The sequence below is a fragment of the Chionomys nivalis genome, chromosome 2 (assembly GCF_950005125.1).
Source record: "Chionomys nivalis chromosome 2, mChiNiv1.1, whole genome shotgun sequence".
In the NCBI taxonomy this organism is placed as follows: Eukaryota; Metazoa; Chordata; class Mammalia; order Rodentia; family Cricetidae; genus Chionomys; species Chionomys nivalis.
Window position 1 is genome coordinate 41,684,748 of NC_080087.1, and position 13,599 is coordinate 41,698,346.

General features: G+C 41.1%; 2 protein-coding genes across 5 annotated transcripts in view; one reads left to right on the top strand and one right to left on the bottom strand.

The window, feature by feature from the left end:
• Window positions 1-1,397: 1,397 nt before the first annotated feature.
• The window catches only part of Tpd52l1 (TPD52 like 1), a 103,329-nt gene continuing 91,127 nt past the window's right edge, over window positions 1,398-13,599 (bottom strand). For 2 of the 4 annotated variants that reach the window (XM_057761480.1, XM_057761479.1), the window contains 4 exons: window positions 12,352-12,366; window positions 10,060-10,098; window positions 7,223-7,283; window positions 1,398-2,020 (listed from right to left, as the gene is read on the bottom strand). In XM_057761480.1, the coding sequence (XP_057617463.1) occupies window positions 1,892-2,020; window positions 7,223-7,283; window positions 10,060-10,098; window positions 12,352-12,366 (244 nt within the window). In that variant the 3' untranslated portion in view covers window positions 1,398-1,891. The remainder of the gene's footprint in view (window positions 2,021-7,222; window positions 7,284-10,059; window positions 10,099-12,351; window positions 12,367-13,599) is intronic. The other 2 variants (XM_057761482.1, XM_057761481.1) reach the window with 2 other exon arrangements.
• On the top strand, window positions 11,178-11,703 carry LOC130869393 (40S ribosomal protein S15-like). Its single transcript, XM_057761483.1, has one exon. It carries the CDS (start codon window positions 11,216-11,218, stop codon window positions 11,651-11,653), a length of 438 nt encoding a protein of 145 aa, XP_057617466.1. The 5' UTR covers window positions 11,178-11,215; the 3' UTR covers window positions 11,654-11,703.

Here is a 13,599-nt window from a genome sequence, read left to right on the forward strand (position 1 = left end):
AAAAGCAACCCATGTGTATAATATCGACTGAGTTGAAAGGTAAAGAATGTAAAAATGTTATTTTTTTAAGGTCTTGTTAGTAAGAAAAAAGTCTACCTATTAGTATTGTGGGGCATTTTCTCTTGGTTTGGAAATTTTCACAAAATAACTCAAAACACAGTTCAAGAATATGTGAGCAGAGCCTTTTCCATTGAAAAGCTTTCCTGGGCTTATATTTGCTGTGCTCTGCCCACTGCAGTTTCTCATCAAGTCATGGCAGTCTGGAGGCTGTGGAAGCCTCTGCTGCCTCAGGCCTTACTCTGTTTACGTCATCATTACCTCAGTTTATCATTTTCCCACCAAGGGGCAGTTCACAATGAGACCTTACTTCAACTTTATTTCACAAAAAAAAGAAAATAATGGGACTGTGACTAAAATCTTAATAAAAACCACACTGGAGCTCAATAAGGAAAGATAACTATTGAATCCATCAGCAATGTCTACCAATATTAGAACATTTTTGCTTTTCCTTGGAGGATTCTTGCTGCCTGCCCAGACTGGTCTTCTACCAAGTCCTACAATTATGATTCAGAGTAAATAATTATTCTTGGGTTGAATTCAAGAAAAAAATTTTGGTCACTGTTTTCCCTGTGCCTTGCATTTCTCCAGCTGTGACATTATTCTCTGTGCCCTTGTGTTTGGAAAATGTCAGTTTGTCTCACAGCCTGTGCTCTGGGTGAGTGACTGCTCCTGTGGATTGTGGGAGATGACCTTGGACTCAGGATTTTCATGTGTGTAGTCTTACAGTTTCAATGTGGGGAGCAGTGATCTTGAGGGGAGACTTGTTGGTGATGGTGGGTATGGCGAGTGTGTCCAGGTGGGAACCTGGGTCGGATACAGTATGAGTGTCCAGGTTCAAATCACAATAAATTGTTTTAGTTAATAGGTCTATTTGGTTTACTTAACAAATGTGCCATAGATTATATCCCAGCTACCAAACAGTCAACAGCCATTGCGAAGAAAAAAAGTTTACAATGTTAAAGGAAAAGGTGGTTGCGGGGAGCTGGGTGTCTTTTCATCCAAGTGAACAGCGTGTAAATTGGAAATTCGTCCTAACCCACCTTCTCCTGGGGTTCTCTTCTCAGATATTCTTACCTGAGTAGCGACTGTCCTAGGTGGTTAGAGGGAATTTGGGAGTCAGCATTTATCTATCTATCTATCTATCTATCTATCTATCTATCTATCTATCTATCTATCGATCATTCTTAGATGACAATTGGTCTTATGACTTCTGTCTATCCATTCCTCAGGGGAGACATGGCTATAAAATTTCCCCTATGGGGAAGCATTGCTACCAACTTTAAGTCATCAGAAGCACTGACAAAATAATCAAAGATCCAGTCATCATTAAAGTGGATTATTTTAATGACTTAAATAAATGTACATAGTTGATGTAGGTGAGAGAGATCACAAGCAGTTTGGAGACATTTGTAGTGGCTTGGCTTACTGCGGGAGACAGTCTCAAAGTGTGCCACCTCTTGATCTTCAGACTGATGGCACACAACTCAGTCCTCAAAGACATGCACATTGTTATGGAGACCAAGCAAAAACCAAAGCTAAGAATCGTAGCTGCATGTTTGGGAAATACACATTGAGTTCCAGAGACAAGGATTATGACCAATTATGAACCTACTCCAGTTGGCCATTTTAAATGACGACACTTGTGAATACTGCGGTGTGATGGTCAAGTGGTCCATCATCAACACAAATGCCAATGGAAATCACTTTATTAAACTTTTGGGAGAGGCCGTTTAAATAACAATATCAAAACTTGGTTTCCCAGTGGGATTTTGGTCTTCGAATCAGGAGATGAGCAAGCAGATCTGCCGCCTGCAGCCCAGGCTGGCTGGACCTAGCACTGGAGCTCCCCATCCGGGGTCTGCCGCGGGCCTCCTGAAGCATTCTGGGAACTGGCGTGAGCCGTGGAGTTCAGGACCTCCTCAAAACTGCCTCCACTGTGGTTTGTCCCGCCTACTTTCGTCTGAAATGGGCAGGTAGATTAAAATCCAGTTAGTTTTTCATTGTCGTTTTTATATATTTTTTTATATCTTAGAATGCCAAAGTTTAATTGCTTTCCAGTTCAGAGATAACTATTTTTCCTCAGAGGCACGTGAAGCAAGAGAAGTTTCCTTTACAGTCCAGAATGTCATTCTTTTCAGTTCTAGGATAGGATTCCAAACTTGAATTTCATCTACATATAAGATTCTAATCCCTACAGGAATATACTGAGATCTATAGATGTCCATCATCTGTCTCTATTCATCTAGAGAATTGATTGAATCAAATTGAAAATGGATCTTCGATTAATTCTTGCAGTTTTAACAAATGTATAAATATCCTTGTATGATGTATACTTGGGTTTTCTATTTGAGACATAACTAGTGGCTAGCCCTAATTATTGAAAAGGTCTCTCTTTTTGTGCATGTGTTTGTGGATACATGTTTGTATGCAGTGTGCATGTACATATGTGTATATGTATGTGGAGGCCACCGGCTAACTTCAGGTACCCCTCCCCCTTTTCTTTAGACAGCTTGGCCTGGAACTATCCAAGTAGACCAGGCTGTCTGCCTAGCAAGCCCCAGGGATTTCCCTCATCACCACCTTCCCAGAGTTAGGAGTGCAGTGTGTATCACTACTCCTGGATTTACAACAGGGGTTTTTGAAGATGAACTTTGGAAATAATGCCTGCAGGACAAGAAGCACTTACCTCTCCAGACTACCCCTGCCCCCACCATTGTTTCGTTTTATCCTAAGCACTGGGGATTTTATACCTTTCTAGGCTAATTCCTGAGAATATTTATGATGTGTCTCTTTGGTGTCCTTGTTTACTGACTCACTAGAAACAAAGAGGTCAGCCTACATTTTAAATATGTCCTTAAGTACTTTGAGTGATGAGTCATTAACAGCTCATCAGATCCGTGTTTTATATTCCAAAATATTTAACCTGAACACTCACTGTGGGCTTTCCTTAACCATCCACAATGTATAAAAACACCAGGGAAAAGGAGAGTAGAGAACAGAATATGTTGTTGCTATTGCTGGACTAATGTCTGTACCCCTGTCACCAAAGTAATGCAGATATGCACATTGAGACAGTGTCCATGCTGCTTGGCCTGCTCTTTAAACCCTAACTGGATAGGGCTAGAGAGATGGCTTAGTGGTTAGGAGCACTGTTGCTCTTGCAAAGGACCCAACTTTGGATCCCAGCACCCATATGACAGCTTGCAACCGTCAGACTTCAGTTCCGAGGGATCTGAAGCCCTCTTCCGACCAACATGAGCACCAGGCATACGTGTGGTACACAGAAATACACATGGGCAAAACAGACAGATAAAGGAAAATAAATCTAAAAGGTTATAAGAAACGTAACCATGGTTTAAAAGCAGTTAATTCATTAATAGTTCCATAATTAAACTATCATAAAAATTCTTTTGCATCTTAAATTCAGTTATTAAATTGACTTTTCTACATTGTTTAGATGAGAAATTAAATTATTTATTTCTGCATTGCTTCAACCAGGAATTTATTTGATCTTTTGTTTGTTTGTCTTCCCCCAGAGTCTTCCTACATATCCCAGACTAGTCTATAAAACTACATACATACGCCAAGCTGCCCTCGAACTCCTAATTCCTGCTGCCTTAGCTGGTATTGCAGATGTGTGCTACCATGCATAACCAAAAGAACAATTGCTGCAAAAGGCCAAAGAGTAAATATTTCGCCCTTCAGAACCACATCATCTGGAGCACTAACACTTAATGAGCTATGGCAGAAAGCAGCCACAAATAGTGCTGCCCAGGCAAACGGGCGTGGGATGAACAGCTGCACACTGGAATCTGAATCTCAGGCAACTGACGTTGCATATATCAAAAAATAGTATTTTGATATTTTCAAGCAAGTAAACATGCACAACCATTTTTGGCTTACATGTAATGCAAAAATAGGTGACCAGCTGCCTCAAGGGCCTTACTTTATGGACCTCTGCACAAAGTTGTCAAGCCCCAAACCTGTGATCTTAACACTGGGAGTGGGAGGAAGCTGGGTAGACAGTAATGCTCTCAGCTGTGTGATTTCCACTGTGCCGTTTCTTTCCTTCGAGAAACACACAGGATCGATTCAGCATAGTCTACTGTGTGAAGAGTTTCGGTTCCTTTGGGATTTGAAAAATTCAGATTCTCATGGGGTGAGACTAAAGCACATACCTTTAGTCCCAGCAGGAGGAAGTGGATCTCTGAGTTAGAGGCCAGGCTGGTCCACATAGTCAGTCCAGGATAGCCAGGGCCACCTAGTAAGATCCTGTCTTGAAAAACAAAAGCCTAAACAAACCAAAGCCATTCTAGTTCTCTCCAGCTTCTGTCTAATGACAGAACTCACACAGCATTGTGTAAGGTGAGCTGTAGTTACTGCTTTTCCTCTTGGACTTTTCCTGCTGTAGTTTCCTGTTTTCTCAGATCAAAATAATAAGATAAAGAAGAGCTTTGTAGGAAAGGAAGAGGAATGTGGAGATTTTTAAACCATGCGTGTTTAGTGTCTGACCACGGCACACAATATTTTTACACCTGCGAATTTATCACTTTGTCCCTGGAATGAGAATCATTTTTTACAGACAATTCCATTTGAACTGCACAGCCGCACTCCTAATCTCTCTGAATAATTGTCTAGGAGAACACAAAGCATGAAAAAGCAACACATAATCAACATGTCAGGTTTTGAAGGTGAATTCAGACTGTGCTGTAGTCATCAGAGAGTAGGTGCACTAAACTACAGTCTGTATGATATGGAGAAGGGTGAGCGGCTGGGCACTGGCATTTAAGATGAATTGGAAGAAGGCTAAATACACAAAATGTGCTTTTGTAGGTGCCAGCTGTGCGTCTGTCTGTCTGCTTTGGATGGAATAGCAAGAACTGGTTAGCCGTGCAGGAAACACTAGACGAGGTATCCTCCAGTGAGACATCAGCAGCGTGTTGGCAGGACTAAATTCTATCTGATCATGACGAACTGGAAAGTCTCCACGGACTGTCACACTGTTCATTGAGCTGGATATAAGAGGAGGAAAACTGGCTTGGGACAGTGCCCTGCAGTGTGTGTCAGATTGCTTGAGGGCATGGCATCACTTCACACGACCTTTTTTTTCATAGACCATAAACATGACCCTGAGTCCCTGTCAGGGGCTTAAAAACCAAGCCTAAAGTAGAGCTTGTGCCTGGAAACGAAACATGAAGATAGCCATTCTTTCTTACTGAGCTAGTCCCTCGAGAGAAAACAGCCTCAAGACCCATTAAGTGGAGAAACTTAGGAGATTTAGAACCCAAAAGCAAACTGCAGAAAGTAAGCTATAGAAAGGAGACTTTAGTACATCTATTATTTGGTCTGAGCAGCAAGGAGTAAAAAAGTTTCTATTGATGAAGTGGGAGTCTTCATGCAATATTTGATGATGAGCTGCTCTCCATTTCCTGGGTGGGCAAAGTGAACTGGACCTGGACTGGGAGATAGCAAGGATGTGGGATGTGAGTTGTTACAGCAATGCCCGGAATCTGATGGGCTGGGCAGTCATGAGCCTGTCTAAAGGAGATTAGTTGCATGCCCTCTGTCTCCCTGAGGAGAAAACAGTCTGAGGCTGCGACTGTGACATCACTTACATGGGAACCATGAGCTTACCCATTTTCTAAAAGCAAATGAAAATAGGTCGTTCTTTATTCGTCTTTGGCTTCTGCATAGCTCCTTCTTCTAAAGGAACCTAAAAAAGTACAACTTCTCCTATATCAGAACTCCTCCAGCAAGAAACAGAACCTATAGTCATGAGCTGATGTAAGGTTGAAATCCAAGTGTTGAGAAATTGTCTTGGGATTTTTGAGCCTTTTATTTTGATTCAAGATGTTCTAGCGACAGATATGGGCACAATATAGTATGTTACTTTACAGGACAATTTAATAACTCTTACTAATCCTTAAACACACTCACATACATAGAGAGAGAGAAACAGAGAGAGAGAGAGGGAGGGGAGGGGAGGGGAGGGGGGGAGGGGAGGGGAGAGGAGAGGAGAGGAGAGGAGAGGAGAGGAGAGGAGAGGAGAGGAGAGGAGAGGAGAGGAGAGGAGAGGAGAAAGTTGGCAAGGAGGAAGAAGTCCATGGAGACATAGTAAACACTGAATGACGATTTCATTCTGGAGCCTTGAAAACCTGATCACAGGCCTTGAAAGTAACTTTGTGAAAGACCCTGCTTTAGGGGGAGATCTTTCAGGTCCAAACCATAGAAAGCACTAGGGGCCTGTTTCAGGTTAACTTACACTGTGGCAGATACTACCATGTAGTTAGTACGTGTGAGACTGAGGTCTGGAGGCAGCTACATTATTACCATTTTGATCTATAGATCTCAGTAATAGTAAATATAGGAATAGGCTGCATACATGATAGTAATTATACCAAGAGATAAGGACATTATTATTTATGTGGTATCTTCCAAAAATAATTGATTTTCAATGAATTTTCCTATTTTACATGTATGTCTTTAAAACCCAGACTAGTTTTGATTTTGACATTTTTCTCCCTCTCTGTAGACTAACATCTGTAGTTAGACAATTAATGAAACTTTAACACCTACCATGGAATGGGCATCATTTTGGTGATTTCCCAGGGATCAAATGCATTACTAGAAAACAACGCATTCTGAAACATTGTTGAATTTTCCCACTGTGATGGCCATACTGGGTCGTGTCAGGGTATAAACTTAGTGAGTAAGTCTGGGAGGCTGATAGTAGTAGATAGCATCATGACACATGGCAAGCAATTTGATTTTGCTAATTAATGTCCAAACCAGAAGATCTGTGAGCTATTATAGAAACTTCATTCAATTTCTATCCATAATCCTCTTACATACAATCCTTTTACAATCCTCTTTTTGGGAGGATACTGTTATGAAATTAAGAGGTGAATGAAAGTCAACTCACTTTCATGAACAACTTATGCCTGTGTGATTTATAACTAAGGCTAAGGGTGCAGGAATACTCTTCAATGCTGATTCTATCCCTAGGTTTCTATGGGAGGAAAGGCCTGTCTTCATGCATGGCTACCTTCTTTGACTGGTAGAATGATGACAGCCCTACCTTGCCTTTGGCACTAATGATAGTTAATGACTAAGCTGTCCTCATGAAATGGACCCAATCACACACAATTCACTTCATCTGTACCTTGAGGCTTGTGACAGTTGTCTCAACCCTCTCCTCAAATGATTTGAAAGTAGGAGAATTCCTAAAATAAAAAAAGAGAGGTCAGCTCCAAAGACCTTGTGTCTTAGCAACCATGTTGTTCGGTTTTTAGTTCTTGTTTGCAAATTAGCACTTCTGCACCGGTGCTGGCTAGCAACTTGCCACCGATACCAACCCTGTTTTAAAACACGTTTTATTTCTGCTCAGGTAGGTCCAGACACAGAGACACAGAATATGTCTAAGGAAAATGGTCAGCACATGGCAGCGATCCAGCTACAATAATTCCATAGTCCTCCATTAGTCATTTCCACTGAGTCGATGGACTGATGGCTAATTGAACATTTTGTTCATTGTTTTCTACCACAACAGTCCCCTTCCTAACTCAGTTTCTCTGTTTGTTTTTAGTGGAAGATCTGTTTAAAGGTCACGCATGAGTATTCCTATTTGGAAATTTAAGGTTATTTAATTCAGCACATTGGAGACAAAACAGACAATAGCTCAAGGAGAAAAAAAAATCCTGATTTTTATCTTTCTGTGCCTTAAAAAAATAATGATGTTGACAAGTTCTGGAAAGTGGAAATTCTGGAAGTTGATGTTCTCATTATTTTACACAGGCTGCCCCCATTGGCTTCTTAATGTTTCTTTGTTTAGCTATATGTATTAGTTTTCCACCTTCTTAGGAGGTGGAGCCTTCTTACCTCATTGGTGTTTTATTAATGACTCAAACATTGTGTTGTATTATCTTTCCACCAACCTTTAAGTAATTTGGTGCTTTCTTTTTTGGATTTGACCACAATTGATATTACTGCATTACAAATGATATCAATAAATCCAATTAAAGAAATAGGAGCTAAACTGAAAGACGTATCTTAAATTTGGCATGTCACATTTCAGCAACAATTGCCATTGTTTTCAAGTCAAATATTTCAATTAAGTTTTATCATAGTTGATAAACTATTTATTCTTTCTTGAGTACAGAGGACCATAAAATAAGAGGAATGGCCTACAGAATCTTCCTAAGGGAGTGTGACTATAAAATGTGAGTTTGGTTGTATGGTGCGGGATGGCCATGGCTCTAGGCAACTAATGTGTAAAATGTATTCTCCAGGTCTTTGCCTTTGTTGAGGATTGTTCCTGAGACTCTGACAGTCCCTGTGGCTAGAACTGTACCCTATTCACACTGCAGGGCACAGCTTTAGCCTTGCACGTGAATCAACCATTAGTCAAGTCCCTATGAGTAAGCCTTCGTAATACCTCTGTGTCTTGGTGAAATTACATTTGTATGACTCAAAATTATACCCCGTGGCACTTCATTTTCTCTTCAGGCTTTATTTGGCTGAGCCTGCCCACGTGAAATCCATCAGTTATGTAGACATACGATGGGTAGTCAGGTAAGATGGATGGTTTGTGGATATATGTTAGATTGATAAGCTTAATTTCCTTTCAAAGTTCACTTCAGGAAGTTGATGAGATTGTCTTTAACCTACAGACCACAAAATGGATTTCTGGTTCACAGACTGAAATTTTGCTCATTTTGTCCAAGTCTTCTTTGGACACCCAGATTTAAACTTGGTCAGTAAAGGTGCTAAAAGTCTTGGGTTGCACTACTCAGTCTGGGTTTCTTATGAGGGTTGGTAACAATTCCTCTGAAGATGAACAAAGCAATCTTATTTCTACCAAATACAGAAAACCAAACATTGTGCTTAAATTTCCCAACCAACTAATTGAGCAAATATCCCCAGTGTAGAAGAGACTTCATCAGACAGAAAAGAATAAACATACCTCTAATTAAATCACACTAGAATGCATGCTGGAGAGCAGGGAGAACTGTTTAATCAAATTTAATTACATCATGTACAACTATAAACTTTTGGTACTGCAAATGACCCTAGGAGGAATTTGGTTCCAGTAATCTCATACTATTTAAAGTAACTGAGTTCTCCCTGCAATTACTCTAAATCATAATGTATACCAGGAAGCAGAAGGGAGCCATAGCTCTGACTGAAGTGTGGAAAGGTTCCAGAGGTTCCATGTGCTCCTTATCCCACACTGACAGCAGCCCAGGCTGCTGGAGTACCCCCAGGAGCACCAAGGGAAGAGCAGCAAATCTGATTCCAGCTTGTTATTTTTAACACCCTGCAACTGATATCAACAAAATGGCTTTACTGTGGCTGTAAGATTGACCTTTGGCAGAACTGTGCTACAGGCAGCCTGCCTCTTCTCATTTCCATTACAAACATCCATTCCTCCAGGGATTTTTTTTTAATCATACTGTATCAGTAAGTCATGCAAACTTGAACATGTTTTTGTCACCAGGAATCCATCAGGACTGTATTGGTCTGTCATTTTAAACTTTCAACAGACAACTCATCTCAAAATCTTAATGATATCTTTTCTCCTTTTTTCTCCCATTCTCTTTTTTCCCCTCCTAGGTTTGTATTTAATTATGCAAAGGTGTTTAGAATGTTCCAGGTCTTATGTTATGCTTCAGATACATTGCTTCACTTTGGCCTCATAGATCCATGCAAGGCAGCTCTTAGTTCTTTATAATATGTAGCAAAGAAATGGAGATTGCAATGGGTCAAGTTCTTATCTCTGATCTCAGGAAGGGTTGGATTTAAGGTCTTATGTCTGTCAAAAATTCAAGACCACAGCAAGTGGCCACCTTCCCTCCTGAAGACAGAAAGAAAGCGTGAAGTATAGCATGACTTCAGCTAAATCTTTTCTCATAAAGTGATAAGGGGAAGGAACTCATGCAAAATAAGAAATGCTTCCCATACAGTCTACATTAATAGGACATGAATATTTATACACATTACCTCATGGCAGGCATACTTATGGAATGGCGAATGGAGTACCTTCAGGACAAAGCACATTAAAGGGGGGGGAAGAAGACAGCACAGTTTAAGTTTGTGGGAAAACTCTGACTTGACAGTTCTAAAACAGCAATTTCAAATATCAGATGTAACCCCGCCCACCCAACCAAGATGGCATTTGTTTTTTTGGACATAAGCAACCACAATCAGCTTCCAAGGGCATACGGAAGAATATGTGAGCCATGTTGAAGGCCCCTGCTCTTCTCAGGGGAAATCTAGAAGGTGTGGTATCCCGAGACCATTCCTGGTCTCCACTTCCTTCTCATACCGGGGGAGAGTGAGAGCTGTACCCAGGAAGGAGGTCAGGCAGGCAGATGCTAATGTTCCATTGTACAGAAATTGCCAGACGAATGCAGATGGTTAAGAAAAGACACCCTAGGAAGCACAGCCTAGGCTAACACTGTTCATCCCCACACACCAGCTGGAAGAAGAGAGTTCTCCATCCATTCTGGACTAACTGTCAGGAACAACTGGTACAAATATAAACATGCCTGAGAATTTTAGGAGATTGATCCTCTTAATCCTAGAGCAGATGACTCACCATTCCCCCCCTCACTGCCTGGTATTGTCTATTGACTTTTGTCCAGAACTGGAATGAGGCAGGTGGGAGGAAGCAAGCTGGGCTCCATTGTCCTGGATTAGGGCTTGCTCTTCTGCCACATTTTAAACATAGATCCTGAGTGACCGGCTACCTAGAATAGTGTTTCGCAACCTGTGGGTCGTGACCCCTACGGTTGGAGCACCCCTTTCACGGGGGTCACCTAAGGCCTTTGGAATACACAGATACTTACATTATGATTCATAACAGTAGCAAAACTACAGTTATGAAGCAGCAATGAAGATAATTTTATGGTTGGGGTTCACCGCAATATGAGGAACTGTATTTAAAGGGTCACGAGGAAGATCTGGAAGCTAACAGGTTTTTAATCAAATCTGTCACACATTTCAGAAACTATCAACTAAAGCCATCAGGAAGGGCGACCTCTTACTGAAATATCAGCAAGGCAAAGTCATTCAGGCCGTAGTTGTAGCCTCCCAGAGACCATATATAGAAATCGCATTTAAAACATCACTACAGTTTTTCCGAGTCGCCGCCAAGATGGCCGAAGTGGAGCAGAAGAAGAAGCGGACCTTCCGCAAGTTCACCTACCGCGGCGTGGATCTGGACCAGCTGCTGGACATGTCCTATGAGCAGCTGATGCAGCTCTACAGCGCCCGGCAGAGGCGACGCCTCAACCGCGGCCTGCGGCGGAAGCAGCACTCGCTGCTCAAGCGCCTGAGAAAGGCCAAGAAGGAGGCGCCGCCCATGGAGAAGCCCGAGGTGGTGAAGACCCACCTGCGGGACATGATCATCCTGCCCGAGATGGTGGGGAGCATGGTGGGCGTGTACAACGGCAAGACCTTCAACCAGGTGGAGATCAAGCCGGAGATGATCGGCCACTACCTGGGCAAGTTCTCCATCACCTACAAGCCTGTGAAGCACGGCCGGCCTGGCATCGGTGCCACCCACTCCTCCCGCTTCATCCCCCTCAAGTAGCTGTGGCCAATAAAGACTCATGTTCAGTCAAAAAAAAAAAAAAAACATCACTACAGGAAATCTAGTATCACCAATCTATTCATCTCATTATATACAATCTGAGGCAGGAGTGGATTAAGTTCATATTAAGATTCCAGGAAAACGAAAAGGCTTAAGTTGAAGTCCTCAGAGGAAGTCACTAACTTCTTAACATAAGTATTTTCCACTAATTTTCCCCCTGCAACTTCAAAATATGGGAATTGAAGTAAAAGAAATTCAGAGAAAAGTGATAAAAGGGAAAGTTCTCTGTTTCAAATTCTGCAAGTTTTCTTTAACAAACAAAAAATAAAATAAAACTAAAAACAAAAGTCCTATCAATTTCCACCATTTTTTTAACCTCTTCAAATTCTAAGGGTCCTGTAAGTGTTGAAAGAAATTTTCCTGACAGAAGAGATTTAGTTCTAGGAGACTGCTTAGCAAATGAAACCGGTGAGAAAGATTCACGAGTGAGGTGAACGTGTGGTTAAATGAATTCCAATGGATTAGTTCGCTGTGTGACTGGCATCTTCCTTGTTTTGCTCATGCTCCAGAAAATGGTCTTGTATTTTCTGGTTGTGATGCAGTGTGGAGGGAGATGAGAGACATGGGTAGAAAGAAAGAGCATGCAAGAACAGCTGCAGACCTCACACAGCCTCACAGACTCAATATCGTGTGCTTACCCAATAGAGTGAGACCTGAAGCCCGGCAGCATGGGAGAGAAGATCGGGGTTGAGTTAGCACAGAATGCACAGCCATGACCCCCCTGGGACTTTTGTGCCTTTGCAAGAAAGGTCTAAGTAACTCAAGAGAAAGGTCTACGTAACTTCATTCACTGTTCTTTAGAGTACACAGTCTACCTTCCCCGTGTATTCTGAGAGGGAAAGTGTTCCAGGGCCCCCATGGACATGGAAATCCCAGGATGCTTAAGTCCTTGCATATATGCTTAGTATTGCATAAAGTGTCTATCCTTACTACTTGGATACCTAACACAGGGTGAAAATCATATGACATTTTTTATACCTTGTTACTTAGAGAATCCTAGCATAAAAATCTGCACCTGTTCAATAAAGATGAATTAAAAAATATTTTCAACCCGTGGACTTAGGAGCATAAACAATGGCTGGTAGTAACGATTTCAAAATGTGCCTTAAAGATTTTTGTTCGCCACTCTAAAAAATGTTTGCATCTAGTTGTTTTTCCCACAGCGATATATTGATGGCAAGCCTCCATTACATGCTTCCTCCAAACATTTGGTCCCCAGTGAGTCAGTGTCTGAACAAATTCACTGGGAAATTCTGAGAGGATGCCAATGTGTTATTATAAAAACCATCCCAACAGCTTAGACTTGCTCAGAGTTCACTCCATGGGTGTGACTTTAACACACAGGTGAGGCAAGCGCTACTAACGCTCTTTGCAGGTGGAGAAAAAGACTGAACATGGTTATAGATTTGGTCCTGGAACACACAGAAGAATTTTAAAGTATAATGAATAGACTAGGACAATAGCACACCTTAAACCAATGGAAAGTTTAAGGTAAAATACCTGTGCTAAAATTTTAACATTTCCTGCTAACATTTTATAAATGGACACATCGGTTTGAACATACTGTAAAAAGAAAATTTTATCATTGAAGTGTATTAACCTGGTGGAAGTTTAAAATAACATATACTTAATGCTCATTTTAGTATTAATTTAAAAATAAAGTATAAAATAACATATACTTAATACTCATTTTAGTATTAATTTAAAAATAAAGCCTTTGTAATACTTGATAAAAAAACTAGAAATACATCTCTGACTTTTTCCAACTTAATAAAAATGTTCAGAACTAAATTTGAATCTCTAGAAACATGTACATTTTCCACAATTTTTAGCCACTGTTTGTTTGTCTGAAGCAATGGGGCTCGAATCTCAGACCTCATGAATTC

What these genes read in the sequence shown, in the direction of transcription:
- LOC130869393 (XM_057761483.1), top strand. Translation starts at nt 11,216, where the DNA reads ATGGCCGAAGTGGAGCAGAAGAAGAAGCGGACCTTCCGCAAGTTCACC.